This window comes from Rutidosis leptorrhynchoides, chromosome 2 (assembly GCF_046630445.1).
Source record: "Rutidosis leptorrhynchoides isolate AG116_Rl617_1_P2 chromosome 2, CSIRO_AGI_Rlap_v1, whole genome shotgun sequence".
NCBI lineage: Eukaryota > Viridiplantae > Streptophyta > Magnoliopsida > Asterales > Asteraceae > Rutidosis > Rutidosis leptorrhynchoides.
Window position 1 is genome coordinate 497,086,844 of NC_092334.1, and position 22,434 is coordinate 497,109,277.

Sequence of the window (22,434 nt, forward strand, 5' to 3'; positions counted from 1 at the left end):
TGCAAGTCTATATGGAGCACGAGCCACTGGTGCAGCTCCTGGTACTAAATCTATTTGAAATTCTACAGATCTAAATGGAGGTAATCCCGGCAACTTTTCCGGAAAGACTTCAGGAAAATCTCTTGCCACAGGCACGTCATTGATGCTCTTCACTTTTTCCTTTGTTTCGACTTTATTAACATGTGCTAAGATAGCATAGAACCCTTTCTTCAAGCACTTTTGAGCTTTCAAATAACTAATGAGTTTTAGCTTTGAGTTACCCTTCTCTCCATAAATCATTACTGGCGTTTTATCCTTACGAGGAATGCGAATTGCCTTCTTGGCACACACAACTTCAGCTCCTACTTTGGACATCCAGTCCATGCCGACTATTACATCAAAACTTCCTAATTCTACGGGTATTAAGTCAATTTTAAATGTTTCTCCGGCTAAATTTATTTTACAATCACGGCAAATTTTATCGGCTTTAATTAGTTTACCATTAGCTAACTCAATCATGTACTTAGCATCTAGAGGTAATGATGAACAATTCAATTTAGTGTAAAAGCCTCTACTCACGTAACTTCTATCGGCACCAGTATCAAATATAATAGATGCGGATAAGTTATTAATGGTAAACGTACCCGTAACAAGCTCCGGGTCTTCACACGCCTCTCTAGCATTAATAACAAATGCTCTTCCACGTGCAGATCCATTATTCTTCTCTGGATTCGGACACTGGCTCTTATAGTGACCTTGTTTTCCACACCCATAACAAGTAATGGTAGCCAAAGCAGTTCTATTTGCATTGGTGGCAGGAGTCTTGGTACCATTTGTATTTGTAACGAGAGCCCTACAATCTTCAGCAAGATGACCCTTTCGATTACATTTGTTGCATACCACATTACAGTAGCCAGAGTGATGTTTGTGGCATCGGTTGCATAAAGGATTTTGTCCTTTGTAACCAAAGCTTGAACCACCACCTGCACCTTGTATGGTTTCTTGTTTCTTAAAAGATTGTTGTTGGTTACCTCGATCATAATTTCCATTCCACTTTCTTTTGTTACCTGATACCTTCACATCAGTATTGGATACTTTCTTATCCATGATGACCTGATCCATTAGCTCGTTTGCCATGGTTATAGCTTCATGAATTGTCTTAGGTTTCGATGCTGTAACATTTGCCTTGACCTTTTTGGGCAAACCATCTTTGTACATTTCAATCTTCCGTTCTTCGGTTGGAACCAATTCAGGACATAGCAAAACTAATTCCATGAATCGCTGATTGTAGTTGGTGATTTCAGTACCAATAACCTTCAGACTTCGTAACTCATCTTCCAACTTCCTAACCTCGTTCCTTGGACAATATTCATTGATTAACATTGTTTTGAATTCTTCCCACGGAGTATCATAAGCTACATCTCCTCCTACAGCCTTCACATAATTTTTCCACCACGTGAGTGCACTATCTTGTAAAGTGCACGATGCGTATTTGGTCATGTCCTTTTCAACACAACCACTGATTTTGAACACAGTTTCCATCTTTTCTATCCACCGGGTTAAACCGATCGGTCCTTCTGTTCCACTAAATGATGAGGGCTTGCAAACTTGAAAAGTTTTGTAAGTGCACCCCACACGAGGATTTGGGTTAACTGCAGCACCTCTTGCAGCCTCGACCCATAACATTCTGTCATTCACTCGCTGATTGATGAGTTCCTGGATTTCTTGTTCCGTCATTCGGTTCAATCGCGCCATATTCTTCTATAAGAATGAAAAGAAAATAATTATTCACATGGAATATTATAGATGTAGTGTATATTTACAGTACATTATAGCTTATTAATAATATGAACCAGGTATTATTATAAAAGCCTTTTCTTCTTATTAGCGTTTTATAATTATATCTAGGGTAGTACCTACCCGTTAATGTCCATACTTAATAGCTTAGTACAGAATCAATTACTACCATCTAAATAATACTTAACCATGGAAAATTATTGCATTTCACACTTCACTATTTTACATATGCTTATCTTACATCGAACATTAAGCAAACCACACTAATAATATTATACAAAACATTATATGATCCCATGGTTTAATACGGCAGCGCATCGTTTGGTCTATTTTCTAGGACGTTTAGGTTCAAGGAATGGCCTAACGCTTATCCTAGCTGTCTGCCTATATTTTGGCGGTGGGGCTGAAGAACTAGATGCCGGGACAGCACGAATAGGAATAGCGGGAATAGGGGTGGTAGTGTTTAGTGGAGTTGGTGCCACATCATCCTCCCTAAACTCGGGATTTGAATTTTCTAATTTATTAGCTTTTCGTTTCTTTCCTTGTTCGAACTTGTCTTTCGTAATTTCCTCGGGTTCACTTTCCTCCTCGGGTTCACTTTTCAGATTTTCTATAGTTGGTTCATCCGGAATTTGTGAGTCTTCCCCAAAGATATTATTTTCGTCATCGGATAGGTTAATGACTGGAACACCATCTGAAGATTCTGATTCGGAGTCGCTGAATGTGATAATAAGTTTTGAGCCCGACATCTATCACACCACAACTAACTCATTAGTACCACATAATATTTACATATAAATTTTAACCAACAGTGATAAGCAATGGTTTTTGAAATCAGACCCGGTCAAAGTCCAGACTTACTAATGTATCCTAACGACTTATCAGTTAGACACACTAATGCAAACCTGGTTCGCTAAGACCACCGCTCTGATACCACATGTCATAACCCGTCCTTAACCATAAGAACGTGTTAGATAACGTATGATTTCATTGCGAGGTATTGACCTCTATATGCGACATTTTTAAAAGAGAAACTGCATATATTATACATTACAAACCATAACCATTATTTTTGTTACAAGCTTTAGACAATAAAAAGATGATTATCGTTTAGCGATAATCTTCGACTTACAAACTTTACATATAATGATAACAACACGATTTCGAGCATATTTTACAACACAAATCCTTGGGTATGCAGTTTTATTTTTGACACAAATATGCGTACGCAAGATCCTGCTCAAATTCAACATAATGCAGCGGAAGCTTTAGTAATCACCTGAGAATAGACATGTTTTAAAAGGTCAACATAAAGTTGGTGAGATATAGGTTTAGTGCCGGCAGCAATATATATATAGACCACAAGATTTCATATATAAACAGTTTAATAAAAATATTCTAAGTGGTTGAGCACTTGGTAACCATACTTAACATTTAATCACATCGCATATTCCCTTTATTATGAAATCTTACTACACCGTACCAAGTGTAGTCACGAAACGAAGTACTGTGCAACCGTTGAATACTGGTCGTCCAGTCCGGTTGGGGTTGTCAGGCCCGATAGATCTATCAACAGGATTCGCGTTTACAATACCGCTGTAAATATTAGTTACCAAGCTACAGGGAAGTATGCCAGTGGTACAACTCAACGTAGAATATATTTTTCAGTTACTTGTGTCCATAACGTAAAACATAAAATACATGTATTCTCATCCCGAAATATATAGAGTTTAAAAGTGGGACTATATACTCACTTTCGTCTTGAAGATATATATATAATTTGACTTGGTCTCCGGTTGATATCACGAACCTATCCATATATAATATATCAATACCTTTTCTTTTTAAACAAACGTCACATATATATACTTGTTATACTTTTAATACTTTGAATAATTCCTTAGTCCGTAGTTAGCAGTTCGTTGTTAGTAATTCAATTTTAATGGTTCATTTTTAGATGTTTAGTATACCCGCAATGAAATAAATAAAACCCCCAACGAAATAAATAAAACCCCATCGTATATGTATTGGTCGAGATTAATCTTGACCCATGGTACCGGTGTTGTCAAATGACGTGTTGCGTACATAAAGTACCGGTGTTGTCAAATGACGTGTTGCGTACAATCATGGGATCTTATGATTAATCTTCTCGTGTTGTTTACGGGTGATCCTGAACCATATAAAATTGAATTATAAGTACATATATATAAAATATCATGTTATTTTAAAAAGATGTGATTTATTTAATTTTTTTCCCAATTATTTTCGTGGCTAAACTAGTCTTGGATATCCGATTTTGTTTCGGTCATAGTTTCTTCGTTACAACTCCGTTTTCGTTGATTCAACTTGCCATCTCCTTGGATCGAGTCCCTCTTTAAGACTATGAACTGTAAATACCTTAGTTTGTATTCAAAATCACACGGCATAGGTCAAACTTTAGTGAAACTTATGAAGTTAATCATTTTCCATCATGTAAACAACCTCAACTGATTATTTTTCTAAAAATACTTATACTTTGAGTTAAATCATGAAATTTTTATGTGTTATCATATTCATAGTAAAAATCATTTTTTCAGAAAATAAACCTCCAATTCAAAGTTTAAGATGGTTTTTAATTATCCAACCCAAAACAGCCCCCGGTTGCACTCCGACGTCGTAAATTCAGTTTTTAAGGTGTTCTTTGAAAAACCAAGTTATACCTTGTTAAGTTAGCATATAATTAAGATATGTTACAGGTCTTGAAGTATTTTAAAAGTTAAGTTAGAAGGATCTATTTAGTTTGCGAACAAGTTTGAAATCATTCAAACTATGTTCTAGTTTATAAACTCTTATATATATAGCTATAAATATATGAATTGAAAAAGAGTTAAAGTAGAGTTTTTACCTCAAGTTTAAAATGTAAAGTTGCTGGAAAGAAGTAGTAAAATAAAAGTTGAGAGAGTTCTTGCAAGTGTGTGTGAAAATTGGAAGTAAAATTTGGAAAATGAATGTGTAAAAATGAGTTAGAAATGGTGCTTATTTATAGGCTTGAAAATTTGGTTTTTAGTGAAAATATCTAAGATAAGTTAAAATTTATTATGTCATGAATGATATATTATTCCAATAATTGAAGATTTCTATTGGTATATACCAATAGTAAATACTTCTAGAAGCTGTGTATAGTACCCTAGATATACGTATAGGATTATTGAGGAAACGGAACGAGAATTCAAATATAACTATCTTTTGTAAATATACTTATATTGTTTTATGTATAAAAGCCCTTTAAAAATGATTAAATACATTACTTATACGATATATGTATAAACATTATAAATCATCAGTATTTATGTCAAATAACGTTACGTAGGTTATTGTTTTGAAAACTTAAGTTAGTAGTTTCAAAATATACTTATGACTTTTTGTTATTAATACAAAATGAGATATTAAAACATCCTTAGATCATGTTAAATATGTATGTATAATTATCATATATTGTATAGTTCGTGATATCATCGGTCAAACTAGACGGTCAACCGTTGCGTAAAACTCTTTTCAAAAACATAAGTCTCAACAATTTGGATTGCTTATCATGTTGGTAAGGTTTAATTTATGTAAATATTAATCTCATAAGTATAGAACGATCGGAAAAGTGCGGGTCGTTACAGTATAAGCTCTGCATTGAAAAATTTTGAAATATTTATGAGACTGTGATTTCAAAGTCTCAGGGTCAATCTATATATAGGGACATAATATTATCCGTAAAAATCTAGGATATCTGACGAAATCTTATCCACAAAATCGTATTTCTGATCAGATAAGGTCGCAAGACCCAAGGACGCAAACTTGCGCCTTGCGAGGGCAACTCGCAAGCCTCCTTGCGTCTTGCGAGGGCAATCTGACATTTTTTTTTTTGGCTCCAGCGCAAGAAACTACATGGGAATGGGCATTTTGGCTATAATCCCTAAATTAAATTGAAATGAACCGAATCATTTTTCATGGGCTCATTAATTTTATTATGGGCTCATCCATTTATGTTTAGGTCTTCAAACAGACCCAATTGACAAATACACAGCTGCTCAGTAGAAATCATTTTACATTCTCTGGATTCTCTTATTGGAGATGAGATTTTTTTTCTAAATTCTAAATTGGTCTTTCGGTAATCGTTGCCCTTTCCTCCAAGCAAACACCGCCAACATACGCATCTCTTCCGTTCCCGCTCCATCGCTTCAACACTCAAAAACCTTGACCTAATTATGCCGACAGGTAGATTTATCAATTTCCGATTCAATATTCGATTAATTAATTTATACATCATTCATTCATTCACTAATCAATCAACAGTATGTTATATGTACACAGTGATAATTGTCATTTTATCTTAAACATATTTTATTGTTCTTTAGCGACTTGATATATTGAATTTGTACCTGCTGTAGCTGATTTGATTTGATTTGATGCTGTGTTTAATTTCTTTACCGGATTCATTCTAAACAAAATTGTCAAACCTCTGTAGTTTTATCTATCCTTGATGTACTGTTGATTATTATGCGATTATGCTTGCGTGTGATACGCACAATAGTAGTACCATTGAGTTAGTGGTATCTATGTCAATAGATTTGGGTTTGTGTGGGCTTGTCTAGTCATCGGGTTTTGGATGTCAGTGTTCTCATGTAACAACTGCTATAGTTTATATCGGGTTAGCTTCCTATAATCCTACTATTAGATATTAGAAGCCTTGCTGGTAGCTATGATAGCCTTTTATTATAATTATGAAAGAGAACCATGCTATCAAGTACACTTAGATGATACCTTTTTAGGGCACCATTTTATATTAGTGGATGCATGGGTGGTATAAGGGTGTTGTTATTGACGCTTTTATATACATATCTTTATCACAGTGAGCGTAAAATGGCAAAAAGAGCTATACTCGGGAGTGGAGATAGATACAACCCAGCCTCCATATGTTTTCAAATGTCAGCTGTATGATCTCACGGGGGTACCACCTGAAAGACAAAAGATAATGATGAAAGGTGGATTATTAAAGGTAATCCTGTGTTTTTGAGTGCAGTAACGTCATTTTTTCCCAGTATAATTTTTTCTATGCGGTGTTTTTAGATCTAACGGTTACGGTGCCGTAATCTTTGTATTTTGTTCTGTTAACCAGGATGATTCTGATTGGTCGAATTTGGGGGTGAAAGAGGTGATTGCTCTTTTTTCTTACATTTGACAGTTAATTTTGTATCACCCTTGAATTGGCGGTAAACGTTACTGTATTTTATTATGTATAACAGGGTCAAAAGATAATGATGATGGGAACTGCTGACGAGATTGTAAAGGCTCCAGAGAAGGGGCCCGTTTTTATGGAAGACCTTCCTGAAGAAGAACAAGTAGTTGCCGTGGTAACGTTTCTGACTTTTTTGATGCACATACAGTCTTTGTGCTTGGCTTATTCATTTCACTAGACAACGTATTTTTTTTATACCTTATCTATTTAAAAATTTACATATATAAGTTGACCAATTTGACTGATATGCCATGTACTTATCTCTAGTTTTGTACTTCTTGTGTGTTTAATACTTTAATCCAAGCTTGATTCAAGTCAGAAGGAGGATCATATATCATATAATTAGTTTATTTCAACACTATAAAGCACCTGGTTTCTTTAAACCCTGTGCGAATGCATATAAGCTTTTGATTTTAATTTCTATGTAATGTTTTTATGATGAATACTTGGCATATGTATTATAATTTGGAAAAAAGTGACCTATTTTTTACTATCTTTTGTAGGGTCATTCTGCTGGATTATTTAATCTGGGAAATACTTGCTACATGAATTCCACCATGCAATGCCTGCATTCAGTTCCAGAGCTAAAATCTGCATTGATCGAGTTAGTTATTTTTCCCTGCGAATAAGTAATAAACTTTTTCGAAAGTGTTTAGCCTCCAAATGTCATTTTTCTACTACATTATTTTCTGTACTTACTGAAATTTGTTTTTTCCATATTGAATTTGGTCTTGTCTCTGCTTTTATACTGTAAATATAGAAGACTATTATCACTTGGCTAATTTTTGTATGAATTTCCTTTTGAAAGATATTTATCGACTTTGTGAAGAAAGCGATAAACGTTAATCATACTTTTTTTTTAACTTTTGTCACTCAGGTATCCACAGTCTGGTAGAAGCACTGATTTGGATCAGTCTTCTCATCTCTTGACTGTTGCAACTCGAGACTTGTTTAGTGAGCTCGACAAGAATGTTAAGCCAGTGGCACCAATGCAGTTTTGGATGGTAATTCTTTCTTTTCAAACTTACATTATACAACTCTGTCCATATGAAATTGTTGCTAACAGTTGTGGTATAAGGAGAGTAACTAACACATTAGCTATTATAGTTACCAGTAGTGTTTGTCAGCAACTGTAGTGAAGCAGATACTGTTTGCAAGACCTTGCTCAGCACACACTTGTTTTTATGTTTTGTTGAAAAAACATGAATCACTTATTATACCGGTTGTTACTTTATTAGTTGATTTTTTGGATTATTCAGTTTCTTTAAATATTATCCCTTGAAAGTTCAGACTTTAAAACACACACACCTCATGAAATTGTTGAGGGGATTTTATTGCTTACTTATAGTTGCGTTTTGCTGAATCTATATTTTCTATCAATAAATGTATAGAAGATATAGCTATCTATGACAATTGTTTATCATCATAGGTATTACGGAAAAAGTACCCTCAATTTGGGCAGCTGCATAATGGATCGTTTATGCAACAGGTTTCTTAAGTTATATAAAGTTCTCAAATTTTGTATATTTGTAAGTTTCGATTTTTAATGCTTTTGATGACTGTCAGGATGCTGAAGAATGCTGGACACAAATTCTGTATACTCTCTCACAGGCCCTTAGATCACCCAATTCTAGGTATTTTGATTTTCATTGAACTCAATAAAAATGTTAGTCATGGTTGCATTTCAGGCATAGGTAACAATCATACACTCTACTGATATACGGCTGTGTACAATTTAATGATTTTTACTTATTAGTAAGAGAACTCTTTAAAAAATGATTCATCAAACTTTTTTTTGAACAAATATAATATTTCTTGGTCAATTAACTACAGATCGGTGAGTTACATGAAAAAGCTATTTGACTTATGTTTATACTCTTTTAAATTGATAACCATTATCCTCATATGCGCAGTGTAAATGTTGATACAGTGAAGAAACTTTTTGGCATTGACCTTGTCAGCAGGTACTTGTTGGTTATACTCTATATGAATATTTTGGTTGTGTGCGGAACCAATTTTTAGAATTGATATATTAGTTCTTGCTGAAAAATTATTATCAGATTTATTAACCATATGGATGGATAGGCGGATGCACTTCTTACTCTTTGGGAAGAGATATGCAATAATTTTTTGTTCTATACGAAATGTTATGTTCATATACAGTTTGCTTATCGTATGGTTATGGCTGACTACATTTGGGTTCATTTTAGTTATGGTTTTATTTGACTGTATGTTGTCTGTTTAGGGTGCATTGTGCGGAAAGTGGTGAAGAAAGTTTAGAGACAGAATCAGTATATTCTCTTAAATGCCACATATCACATGAGGTGAATCATTTGCACGAGGGACTGAAGCATGTAAGTTCTTTAAAGTTATACACGTGTCAGGTCATATTTACCCTTATTTAATATTTATCTCTCATGTTAGGTTTTAACATGAAAGGTCTTGTTGTGTATATTTCTGAGGGGAAAAAGTATATTCTTTAGCGTGAGCTGTAAATTTTGTCTAATTTTCTTTAATATGACATTAGTAGTAATAATTAAAAGAAGTATTTGTTATATAATGTAATATAAATATAGCTGTCTTGATTGATGACTTCATTAAATAATGATTTATTTCTATCAGGGACTGAAAGGAGAGCTAGAAAAGGCTTCTCCTTCTTTAGGACGCAGTGCAGTTTACTTGAAGGATTCTAGCATTAATGGATTGCCACCGTAAAGCCTACTATTTTAGCATATTAGTTATTGGTTGGAACTTAAAATTCAACATATATGATTATACGTTTCTTACTGGTCTAAAATAACTATATCTTTATATGCAAGGTACCTGACTATACAGTTTGTCCGGTTTTTCTGGAAGAGGGAGTCAAATCAGAAAGCCAAGATTTTGAGGGTAACAAACATGTTCTCTCACTAATTAAAATTGCAGTTTTTCCCTGTCTTTTCGGCTACTAAGAATGTTCAATTTGATAAATCATTTGTTAATTACTATTACTATATTATTTAATAGACAAAAATGGTGGATAGTAACTAGGGGCATTTTCGTCATTTCACTTTTTTTTTTTTTAAATCTAATTAAATTTCACTACACCAACAAAACTACACCAACAAAGACCCCCACACTTTTTTCAAATATTCAAATCGACCCCCCCTTGGGGTAAAGTGTCAAATAACCATTTTCATAAAAAATCTTAAATAAACTCCACCCAAATATTCAATGGGTCATATCTTCTCGCTCGCAACGAGTTAAATTTTTCCGACACCATCGTTGAACTCGAAATAATTTTAGGAACACAATGTCACTAACTATACGCAAAAAGGACGCTTTTTAAAAAACGCTAAAAAATTGGGGTACTTTTCATACACGTTGATTTTGCGTTAAATTTTTAAAAGTCGATAATTACATAGCTAAACGCGGAGATGGACATATATTGTTAATTTAAAATAACATTTAAATCTTTCACGGGTTATACCTTTTAGTTCGACTCGAGTTGTGCTTCAACGACATCATTCTTTAGCCACGAAATAATTTTACAAACTAAACGCAATAAAGTACATTGAAAACCGAACCCCCGACGCGAAGCGAGGGTTCAACAACTAGTTTTTTTTTCAAAAATTAAATTTGTGTTGCCTATTTGCATTATTAAATATTTCAGAAAGTGGATTATCCACTGGAGTTGGATATCTTTGATCTTTGTTCAGATGATCTTCGCAAAAAGCTGGAAGCTCCTCGTCAGGTTGGTAATTTTTATTTACACTATGAACTGAACTTAAAGTTATAAAGTGAACTTTTTACTGATGGTTGTTAATGAGGCTTCTAATGTCAATTTGGTTATTACCTATTAGTCTATTATTGATTGTTATGTTTCTTCCTGCTGTTGTCTGGTTATTAGTTATGGAGTATTTATTTTGTTATATTAATTCTTATTTTTATTCCGATTTGTCAAGCAGTTAGACTAAGATCAAACTATGGGGTTGGGATTGCCTATCTTAAGTGCTTATCTGCTTATTGCTTAATTTTACAGATATAAGCAGAAAGACACTCTTCTGAATACTGTTTATCCCTTTATTTCTTAAGGGTACTAGATGTTAAAAAATAAGCACGTTGACACCAGCTTATTTCAAGCAGAAAAGTGTTTACAAATTATTTATATTAAGCATCACCTAAAACGGTTTTCATAATTTTCATTTGGAATTTAAGTTTTTGTCGTTATAGAAATTAAGAGACGAGGATGGTAAAAAGGCTGGGTTGAAACTCAAAGAAAAGAACTCTGCTTCAGCAGATAGTGATGTTAAGATGTCTGATGCAGAGGTACGTTTGGTTACAATCTATGTAATTGTACTAAATTTCACATGGTTATGCTTAGAAAACATATCGTTTTTTTTTTATTCTTGCAGGGGCCATCAAATGGAAGTGGCGAATCATCTAAAGCTACATCTGCAGAAGGTTAACCTTATATGAATTTTCATACTCTGCTTTTTATTTAATCTGAGTTTTTAGTAACTATATCTAGTAGATATCAGCTTTTGACATCTTATTGTGTTTGGCATACAACAACAATACCACTGAGGTGGTACAATGCTCAAGTCTGGATGGGATGGTCGGTAACGGGTTCATCGAATGGGGTTTTTGGTGACAATGATGGGCTTTTTAGTGCTGGCCAAAATAGTTCTGAGCTTCATTGATCGGAAACACGTGAATTTATACAGAAACTATATAATTGCAATAAAAAATCTTACTTGCAAATAAAAAAGATTTTAAGGGGTCAAGTGCACTAGTAGTTATCCCATTACACTTGCTAGCTGTGTTTCTTGATTTACGTTGACCCATTACTTGATTAGAGATAACTTCAATTAAGCAGTTGATTATTATACGTTTTAGGTGGTGCCTCTGATAAGAATGAACAGCTAACCGGAGTGTATGATTTGGTCGCTGTGCTGACTCATAAAGGCAGAAGTGCAGATTCAGGTCATTACGTTGCCTGGGTCAAGCAAGAAAATGGTCAGTCCGTCATGTGTATTAATTATTATATCTTGTTTTACCAGAACTTACTTCTATTACCTTGCTTTTATGCTCATTAAATATTTAACTTTTAACACTAAAAGAACAAGCTAACTATTGATATTGATATAGGTAAATGGATCCAGTTTGATGACGATAATCCTATCCCGCAAAGGGAAGAAGATATAACAAAACTTTCTGGAGGAGGTATGGATCATTTGCTCATAAATATGCCCTTTTTGCGTGTGTATTATTAGCTACTTTTTGTACGTTAAAAAATGAGGCAAGTCGGGCTTCCAACTTTTTATGGATTTTGATAATTTCTGTCAATCAACAATACACTCCGGGTTACAATCAACCCATTTTAACGTTGCTCATTGTTTTTTTACTAGTTTGACCAATTTAGAGAAATTACACAAATGAAATTGGCCCATACATAAGTTACTGAGTCGATTTTGGCACCTATGTCTTATTCTAATTTTCTTAAAAGGAATTTAATTCTTGATGCATTTTTTCGTTGTTACAGGCGATTGGCATATGGCTTATATTTGCATGTACAAGGCTCGCACCATTGCCATGTAATGTTGTTTTGTTTATCGTCATGTAATATTATTGTCAGACACCCGATTCAGTTTACGTTAATTTAGAACTTGGAGTGAAGAACTACCCTGATATTCGATTTCTTAATTGTGTTTGGTTTGTACTTGTTTAGTGAAAAAAAATATACAAACATGATTTTTCAGATTTCTAGAGGTTTCTCCCTAGTCTCAAGACAATGTTACTATTCTAGCCTGTCGTACATATTTGTTTTGCATCCCTAGATAGTAGGTTTTAATAAACTAGAAACAGGATTCATGCATCACATTTTGTAAACAAAGAACATAAAAGTTTCATTTCGAATACAAGATTTTTGAAGGTAGGAAAAGAAAGGATTCGAGTAGTTGTTTGGTTTGAACATGGGATTAGGAAGAGGAATCGGATTGAAACCTAAACCCAGCAGTAGACGCCAACGCCAGCTATCGAGTTGGATGATTTCTTCAGAAAAAAAAGCACACAAAATAACAAAAGGGTTACAGCTTACAATAGAAACCCAAACAACTAGTTCGATTATATTATATGAATAATTATTCACAAATAACTATGTTTACTTGTATTTAAACTTAAATTAAATCTTATAGGCTACACCTATAAGAATTTAATATAGTGGAAGAAAATGCTAATTTCTACGCATTTAGTTATTGAAAACAACACTTTTGAAGATAGCTAACATTCATATATAGGGGTTCACGTTACCACCACGGTAATGAGCCGCTGAATCAATTTAAATGTTACACGTGTTATATTTATCGACGAGTTTTGCTTTAGGATAAGGATAAAAAGCCGGTGTTTCGTTACGAAGTGTTTTTGATTGGTTAACGTGAATGTTTAAAAAAAATATAAATGGTCTAGTAATAAAATGTTTAAAAAATAAAGGAATGAATAAAGAAGGAAAAAAGGAAGTGAACAAAAATTATAAAAAATAACTTCTTGCGCGTCATCGGACTCGGATACATCATCGGACTCGGAAACTTAGTTTTCTCAGTTGTCGTGTCGTGTTATCTATAATGTCCTCGTGATTGTGTGTCCTATATAGTTTTCGAGTGTGTGTGTCCTAATTTTGTGATTACGTGTTGTTTCGTGTTTTGTCTAGCTCCTTGCTAGTTTTTATCTCGTGTATTTGGTTCTTTTTAATAATAAAAAATTTACTTGCCTTCAAAAAAAAATAACTTTTGATTAATTTAAAGTTTTTTAAAAAAGCTGATAACATCGTTTAATTAAACATTTAAAAAATAAAGGTACCCAAAAAGAAGAGGAAAAAAGTAAGTGGAAAAAATAACAACAAAAAAAAACGGATTTACTAGAATACTCTAGAAGTTAACCGTTACGGAGTAATTGATTATGAACGGTTCTAGAGTTAATTACCATTTTAAAGATCACCCGCAACTATAATTAATTAAATACAAGTCAACAAATTAAAACATTTACATTATCTCTCATAAAATTATATTTGAACTAAAAATTCTACTACAACTAATTAAAGTTGGAACCTGATGTATAAATAGAAAAATTAGTCAACCCTGTATTATTTTTACTATTATTATTATTATTATTATTATTATTATTATTATTATATTATTATTCCGTCCACCACCATTCACAGCCACTGAAGCTTAACTCAAACCACCGTCTTCAGATCCATCTATCAAACTCAATCTCTGATCGTTACAAAACCTTATAATCTGCGACGTTTCTGCTTTCATCTGAGCTGGCGGTGAAGTCGTCGCCGGTGAAGTATTAGTCGCCGGATGCTTATTATCATCGGAAGATGACGACGATCGTTTTTTACGAATCGCACCGCCGACGGGGACTTTACGGAGAGTGCCGCCTTTAGTCCAGTAACGACGGCAGTTTCTACAATAGTAACGAGGTTGTGACAAATTGTAATTGTTGTAGTAACAGAATTTAGTGTTGGAGGAATTGCATCGTGGACAGTTGAGATGTTCGTGTTCTGGATATAAACAAGGATTCATTGATTGATTTTGAAATTGTTGATTATACATTTTTGAATGGAAGATGAATTTGGAAAATTTTTAGAGAGGGAAAGATATTTTTAGAGATGAAAAGAAATGAAATACTCCATAAAAAGCAATACAGTTAGTCAGTCAATTTGTAATATAGAAATTTCAACGTCCGGCTGTATTTTTAAATCTTTATTTTACAATAGTCAATCATGTACTTTTGAAGTGTTTTTAGTACATTTTATATGATCTACACCACTACATGTAGAAAACAAATACGATTTTTTTAACAACACTTCTTATGAGTGTCTTTAATTTGCATATATATGCACATAGCTATTAATATTGTCTTTTATGTGAACCCTAATATTAAGGGTGATATGTACACAACCATCATGCTTTACAGTATTATACAGTACAACACTGTAAAGCATGATGGTTGTGTACATAACAATTTTAAGTTGTGTACATATTACTTCCCTAATATTAACAGATTGATTGACTCGATTGATGTGCTAATGGTGGATAAATGAATATTCTATCTGTCAACCTCCAGATGACAGTATTCAAAAATACAATATATTTATGTATTTTAATGACGGTTAAAGATGTTATCGTTAAAAAAAATTCAAAACATAACATTAAGAATGTTTAAAGTTTTTAATTTACGGGAAATTATCAATTTAAAGTTATTTAACAATTACTTTACTTTATAATTCAGAATTTATTTAGACTCAAGGGCGAAGGTTTTAAGTTAATTTTTTGGACACCTAACAATCAAACGAGTATATATTTCTTAGCAATGATGCCATTTTAGTATTTTGGAGAACAAAGAGCCGAGAAATTAATGTTTCTATGACAAGATGATTTTATGTATTATATCTTTGAACTTGAAATAATTAGTTGAAATTTTTAGTTACTATCACATTATTTATATTTATGAAGATATCGTTTAATAAGTACTGTAGTAGTATTCAGTAATCATCGTCAAGAGAGTTTATTTTTGAAAGAAAAAAAGTCCAGAGTATTAAAAAGGCAGTTTCTACAGTTAATTGGTTGCAGTTTTTAACTGTAATCACTGTGATATTCATTGTTTATTATATTTGAATATAAAATAAGATGTAACTATATTGTTTCAGAAAAAATACATATAAATATACGTATTACATATAAAATAAATTAAAAAAGTGGCATCGACAGTTCGACACTATGACCATTCTTGCCTGGATACCCTCTTTCAAACTTTTGTCGGTATCCTTCCACCTACTTCATTGTATTAATAAAACAAGAGAAATCGAATATTATAAGAGCTCTCCCAACGGTGGTGTCTCCACCTCCGCCCAGGTCGCCGCCCAGGTGGGCGCTGATGGCACAACACCGCCCAGGAGTCCGCCCACCCCACCGTGCTCCATTTCGTATGATTGAATCATTTTCATGGACGGACATTTTGGGTATTTTTGACCGTTTAGAAAAAAATAAAAATTAAATACCAACGGCTATATGCAACGGATACTTTTTTTTTTCACTCTATATATACACATTCAAATTCATTTTTAACACAAACTTCTTTTTCATTCTCCCAACCTACAATATCATTTTATCAATTTTTTTTATTTACAAAAAAAAAAAAAAAAAAAATTGAATCCAGATAACCCAAATTACGATTCCGAACTAGGCGTTTTATTAACGATCACAAATACAACAAATGCTAGTGATACTCGCGCACTCGAATTACTTGATGCATTGGATGAGTTAAGCGATGATGAAGAAGTTGTCCCCGTGCCTAGAGCACCACGACGATTTTTACATAGAGATCGCGAAGGCCGCGAAAGAACTTTATATAATGATTATTTTTCCGACAATCCCACGTTTCCGGATGATTATTTTCGTAGAAGGTATCGAATGAGCAAACCTTTATTTCTTCGTATATGTCAAGGTATATTGAATTTTTCTCAAACTCCGATTCCTGAATATTTTACTTACTTTCATCAAAAACGCGATGCCGCCGGATTACTTGGTTTTAATATTATTCAAAAAGTAACATCTGCCATACGTCAACTAGCTTATGCTACTTCGGCCGATCTTTTTGATGAATATTTGCATATGGGTGAACAAATCACATACGATTGTTTAAACAATTATTGCAAATGTGTTTTTCATTTGTACGCTACTGAATATTTGAGAAAATCAACTGCACAAGATGTGCAACGTTTCACCACTAAACATGCTCAAATACATGGTTTTTCGGGGATGTTAGGAAGTCTCGATTGTATGCATTGGAGATGGAGAAATTGTCCACAACGGTGGAAGGGTCATTATACACGAGGTGATCATGGTTACTTGTCAATTATGCTTGAATCGGTAGCCTAGTACGATGGGTGGTTTTAGCATGCTTATTTTGGACCTGCGGGTTCAAATAATGATATCAACGTACTTAATCAATCTGATTTGTTTACCGAGTTATTAGCCGGTGAAGCTCCACCTTGTACGTTTACGGTTAACGGGTGTACGTTTGATAAGGGTTATTATTTGGCAGATGGAATGAGACGCCCCGTACTAAATCAACATGTACGGACCATCAACAACAGGATCATTACAAGGTCAAACACTATATGCGTTTTCAAAACAAGTTTGCATTCATGATAAAAGGCGACGTCATAACCAACGTCGAATGTTTTACAACCAAAAGTATGCTTCTATGAATAGAAGCAAAGTTAATAGTACGTGACCCTTAGGTCGTTACAAATCATCGTTTCAAAAGTAATAAATTTGAATGCAAATAAACGTTTCATGCGGTGAAAACTCTAGTAAGCGCAGCGGAGTCTACAAGGCATGACTAGTATAACAGCGGAAGCAAGCAACCTTAAGCACCTGAGAAAAACATGCTTAAAAATGTCAACACAAAGGTTGGTGAGCTATAGTTTAAGTATAACAGTAACGTAAGGTAGGCCACGAGATTTCAGTGCTACAAAGAGCGTTTCAAAACAGTATGGAAAGTATATGTTTAACCGTGGGCACTTGGTAACTAACTTAACGTTTATAACCCCCTGAAAGTACACTTGGCGAGTGCGTATGTTTACGAAGTATTAAACACCTGTTAAATGCTAGCGCGACTAGACCGAGTGGGGATGTCAAACCTTATGGATCCATATCTAAGATTCGCGTTCACCGGTTCAAAAACCAATGACTAAACGTTACCGAGCTAAAGAGAATGTTTATTCCGTTGTATAAACCACACATATATAAAGTTTAAGTACTCGTGCCTATTATGTAAAACGTAAAATGCGCATGTATTCTCAGTTCCCAAAATAGTTAAAGTAAAAAGGGATGCTATAACTAACAGTGGTAAAGTAGTAGTAAAGTTGATTCCGGAAAAGTAAGCAAGTATGTAGGTCCGGAAAGTCCTCAACCTAAGTCAAAAGTTACTAAGTTAGTAAATCGTCCCAATAGGTTTATAAGTATGTAAATTAGGTCTTAAGTATCATCATCATTCATCATCAAACAAAAAGTGTAAAGTAAGTTTCATTCAAGAAAAGAGTTTAAAATAAAGGCTGACTTCGATCAGTCACCACGGCCTCTATACCTACTGAAATAAGGTGAGACCAGTGGCCATGGCTCTGTATATGAGTCCTTTAGTTTCTGTAAAAATTCCAGAACCAAACTCGTCTTCGTTTGACCGTGGCGACGGTTTAAGTGCGAGTAGGTCAGAATTTTCAGCACAACGTTAAAAGGACATAGTGACGTTCGGAGGGCCATAGATCTTAAACCGTAACTCGGATTAAGACGAGTCTTAAACAAAAAATTATCTACTCGAGCAGAGATAACTGAAAATCAAATTTACAGTAGCCCAGGTGGTCTGATCAGACTCGAAAAACAGTAGGTTAAGTGTTCCGGTGGGTTCTTAGTGCTTGATGCTCATCACGGTTCTCATCCTTGATGCATATAGCTTCAAGTGTACAACTCTTTGATGTGTTTGCACTATCCTAACCAAGTTTTGACCATCATAACACAAGTGCAAGTCTAAGATATGTAGCACAACTCAATTAAGGGTTGTAAGTAGTTTGATGAACCAAAGTTACATCAAAATCTTAGATCCAACACATACAAAAGTTATACATGTAATATTAAGCTACAAACTTGAAAGTAAACTTATATAATCAAGATCTTAAGTTATAGAACATAGTTTTTAGTTAGATCTTGAAGATCCTAGACCTAATAGTCTAGATCTAACATAAGTGTACAAAGTTATAATCAAAAAGTTTACTTACATGTTCTTGAACTTACAAAGTAGTTTCAAGAAATATGAGATCAAGATTAACTAGTAATACTTGACCAAATTAACAATATTACAACTTTAAATAAATGAAATGAAGAAATAAACTAGATCTACAAGTATTATGTTTATATTTGTTTCATACTTGAGAAGATTCAAACTAAAGTTTAGATCTTAAGAATTCAAGTCTACAAAACATAAACATAAGGAAGATTATAAAACTTATGAACTTTTAGTCTTGAAAACACTTAAATGTAGAACTACAAACTAACAAGTTTGAGTTCTTGTTCTTGGTTCTTCATCAACAAAAGAGTGAAGAAACAAGATTCATGGAGATGCAAACTAACAAGTTTGATCTCTAACAACAAACAACAAACAATATTCAAGTAACAATTCAAGTTAAAGATGATGATGCATGGATGATATATTTTTTATTTTTAGAAGGAAAAAGAAGAGAAAATAATCTTGTTACTTTAGTTTTTGAGAGAGAAATGAGAGAAAAATGTAAGTGTTTTGTGTGTGTGTGTATGTGTGTGAAATGGAATGGAAAATACAAGTAATAAGTAACAAAGTGAAGTGAAAAATGAACTCTCCCTCCCTCTATACAAGTTTACGGTTTTGGACACAAAGGGAAGGGTCAAAACTTGCTTTCATGTGTTGGTTATTGTAGTATGCTAGGAAAGTGTATAAGGCCAAGTTCATGGGGAAGTAACCTTGCATGCTTGAAAACATTCTTGTCTCCCCATTAGCTTAATAAATCCTAGTTAAACTTAATGTAATACTAACTTAAAACATGGGCTTGTAAGTCCATTAAATGTGTAGGGTGGGCTTACTAGTCCATGAAATAAAAGTCCAAGCCCAAGTAACCAACAAATAAATAAAAGGCCCAAGTAATTAACCACTAACACTAGTTAATTAAAAATGATTAATAATAAATAATCATTGAATGTAAATAATATTCAAAAATATTATTCGTGAAAAGTACGCACGTCACAAAGACAAGTCGGGCCATGGAGATTCAAATACGATAACAATTAAATGTATATAAATACATTTATTAAAGCACAAGTATTAATAATAAATATTAATAATAAACGTTAGAAAATTCCGGGTTGTTACATTACCTACCTGTTAAAGAAAATTTCGTCCCGAAATTTTAAGCTGAGGTAGATGGAGGAGTCTGGAAAAGGTGAGGATACTTATGCATCATTTGATCCTCTCGCTCCCAGGTAAACTCAGGTCCTCGTTTGGCATTCCATCGTACTCGGACGATCGGAATCTTGTTGCGTTTCAAAGTTTTGACCTCACGGTCCATAATTTCAACAGGTTCTTCCATGAAGTGGAGTTTTTCATCAATTGTAAGTTCTTCCAGTGGTATGACAAGTTCTGGTGCAGCAAGACACTTCTTCAAATTTGATACGTGGAAGGTAGGATGAACTGAGCTCAATTGAGTTGGGAGATCCAAACGGTAAGCAACTGGTCCAACACGCTCCAAGATTTCAAAAGGACCAATGTATCGTGGGTTTAACTTTCCACGTTTTCCAAAACGGATCACACCTTTCCAAGGTGCAACCTTCACCATTACACGGTCACCCACGTTGAACTCAAAGTCTTTACGTTTTAGGTCGGCATAACTGTTTTGACGATCACGGGCCGTCGTAAGTCTTTCTTGAATCTAAGCAATCTTCTCCGTTGTTTCATGGACTACCTCGGGTCCAGTGATTTGCTTTTCACCTACTTCGGCCCAACAAATAGGAGATTAGCACTTGCGGCCATACAACGTTTCAAAAGGTGCGGCATTAATGCTCGAGTGATAACTGTTGTTGTAAGAAAATTCGGCGAGTGGCAAATGCCTTTCCCAGGTCTTTCTGAAATCAATAACACATGCACGCAACATGTCCTCCAAAGTCTGAATTGGTCGTTCGCTTTGTCCATCGATCTGTGGGTGATAAGCTATACTCATGTCGAGACGAGTTCCCAAGGCTTCTAGCAAAGAACGCCAAAATCTGGAAGCAAAACGGGGATCGCGATCTGAGATGATCGATAAAGGTACACCATGACGAGATACAACCTCTTTGATGTATAGTTGAGCAAGTCTCTCCATCGTATCTGTTTCCTTCATCGCTAAGAAGTGTGCAGATTTGGTAAGACGGTCAACGATAACCCAGATGGTATCGTATCCGCCCACCGTCTTTGGTAGCTTAGTAATGAAGTCCATCATTATCCTTTCCCACTTCCATTGCGGGATTTCCAGTTGTTGGAGTAATCCAGAGGGCCTCTGATGCTCGTCCTTAACTTTCGAGCAAGTCAAACACTTACCAACATAAGTTACAACGTCCTTCTTAAAATTTGGCCACCAATACTGCTCCTTAAGATCGTGGTACATTTTGCCCGCTCCGGGATGAATCGAATATCTCGACTTGTGGGCTTCATCTAGTATAAGGTTCCGTAGATCTTCATAACGAGGTACCCAAATTCTTCCGGCATAACATCGGAGCCCAGTCTCCTTAATCTCTAATCGAGAGACAAGTATGTTCAAATGTTCATGAGATATATTCTCCTCCTTGAGAGCCTCATCTTGGGTTACTCGGATCTGGCTGTTGAGATTTGAATGGATGGTGATGTTCAGTACCCGAACACGAAGAGGTGTCATCATCTCCTTTTGGCTCAAGGCATCGGCTACAACATTTGCCTTACCAGGATGATAACAGAGTTCACAATCATAGTCGTTCAGCGTCTCAATCCATCGTCACTGTCTCATGTTCAGTTGTTTCTGATCGAAGATGTGCTGGAGACTTTTATGATCGATGAAAATAGTGCTTTTAGTTCCATACAAATAGTGTCTCCACAATTTGAGCGCAAAGACAACGGCTCCAAGTTCAAGATCATGCGTAGTGTAGTTCTGCTCGTGAATCTTCAGTTGACGGCAGGCGTAAGCGATAACCTTTGTGCATTACATCAGTACACAACCAAAACCACTTTTCGAAGCATCACAATAAACGACGAAATCGTCACTGCCTTCAGGAAGTGATAAGATAGGTGCGGTGGTTAACTTCTTTTTCAAACTTTGAAATGCTGATTCGTGTGCGGGTTCCCAAATGAACTTCTTCCCTTTGTGAGTCAGTGTGGTCAGAGGACGCGCAATCAGAGAAAATCCTTCAATAAATCTTCGGTAGTAACCGGTGAGACCTAAAAATTGGCGAATGTGAGTTGGAGTAGTGGGGGTTTCCCACTTGCTGATAGCTTCAATCTTGGTGGGATCAACTTTGATACCCTGGTCGCTCACAACATGACCCAGAAATTGGACTTCCTTCAACCAAAATTCACACTTGGAGAATTTGGCATAAAGTTTCTCTTGTCTCAGGAGTTCAAGCACTAATCGAAGATGTTGTTCATGTTCTTCTTCGCTCTTAGAGTAGATGAGGATATCATCTATGAAGACGATAACGAACTTGTCCAAGTATGGTTTGCAGACACGATTCATGAGGTCCATGAACACGGCAGGTGCGTTGGTTAATCCGAATGGCATTACGAGAAACTCATAATGACCATAGCAAGTTCTG

General features: G+C 34.7%; 2 protein-coding genes across 2 annotated transcripts; one reads left to right on the top strand and one right to left on the bottom strand.

Annotated features, from left to right (window-relative positions):
• Nucleotides 1–5,848: 5,848 nt before the first annotated feature.
• On the top strand, nt 5,849–12,802 carry LOC139892708 (ubiquitin carboxyl-terminal hydrolase 6-like). Its single transcript, XM_071875824.1, has 18 exons — nt 5,849–6,021; nt 6,657–6,802; nt 6,923–6,958; nt 7,050–7,157; nt 7,546–7,646; nt 7,920–8,046; nt 8,472–8,531; nt 8,609–8,676; nt 8,956–9,006; nt 9,288–9,396; nt 9,665–9,753; nt 9,862–9,931; nt 10,695–10,775; nt 11,255–11,350; nt 11,437–11,485; nt 11,921–12,040; nt 12,173–12,247; nt 12,567–12,802. Exons 1-18 carry the CDS (start codon nt 6,012–6,014, stop codon nt 12,620–12,622), a joined length of 1,452 nt encoding a protein of 483 aa, XP_071731925.1. The 5' UTR covers nt 5,849–6,011; the 3' UTR covers nt 12,623–12,802.
• A 1,448-nt stretch (nt 12,803–14,250) lies between these two features.
• On the bottom strand, nt 14,251–14,640 carry LOC139889485 (dof zinc finger protein DOF5.8-like). The gene has a single exon (XM_071872433.1). The coding sequence runs from the start codon at nt 14,638–14,640 to the stop codon at nt 14,251–14,253; it is 390 nt and encodes a 129-aa protein (XP_071728534.1).
• Between the last annotated feature and the right edge of the window lie 7,794 nt (nt 14,641–22,434).

Excerpts from the sequence above, each read along its gene's own strand:
- LOC139892708 (XM_071875824.1), top strand. Across the intron at positions 8,047-8,471 it reads CACCAATGCAGTTTTGGATG|GTATTACGGAAAAAGTACCC; the intron begins GTAATTCTTTCT and ends TTATCATCATAG. Across the intron at positions 8,532-8,608 it reads ATGGATCGTTTATGCAACAG|GATGCTGAAGAATGCTGGAC; the intron begins GTTTCTTAAGTT and ends GATGACTGTCAG.
- LOC139889485 (XM_071872433.1), bottom strand. The coding sequence starts at position 14,640 with ATGTATAATCAACAATTTCAAAATCAATCAATGAATCCTTGTTTATAT.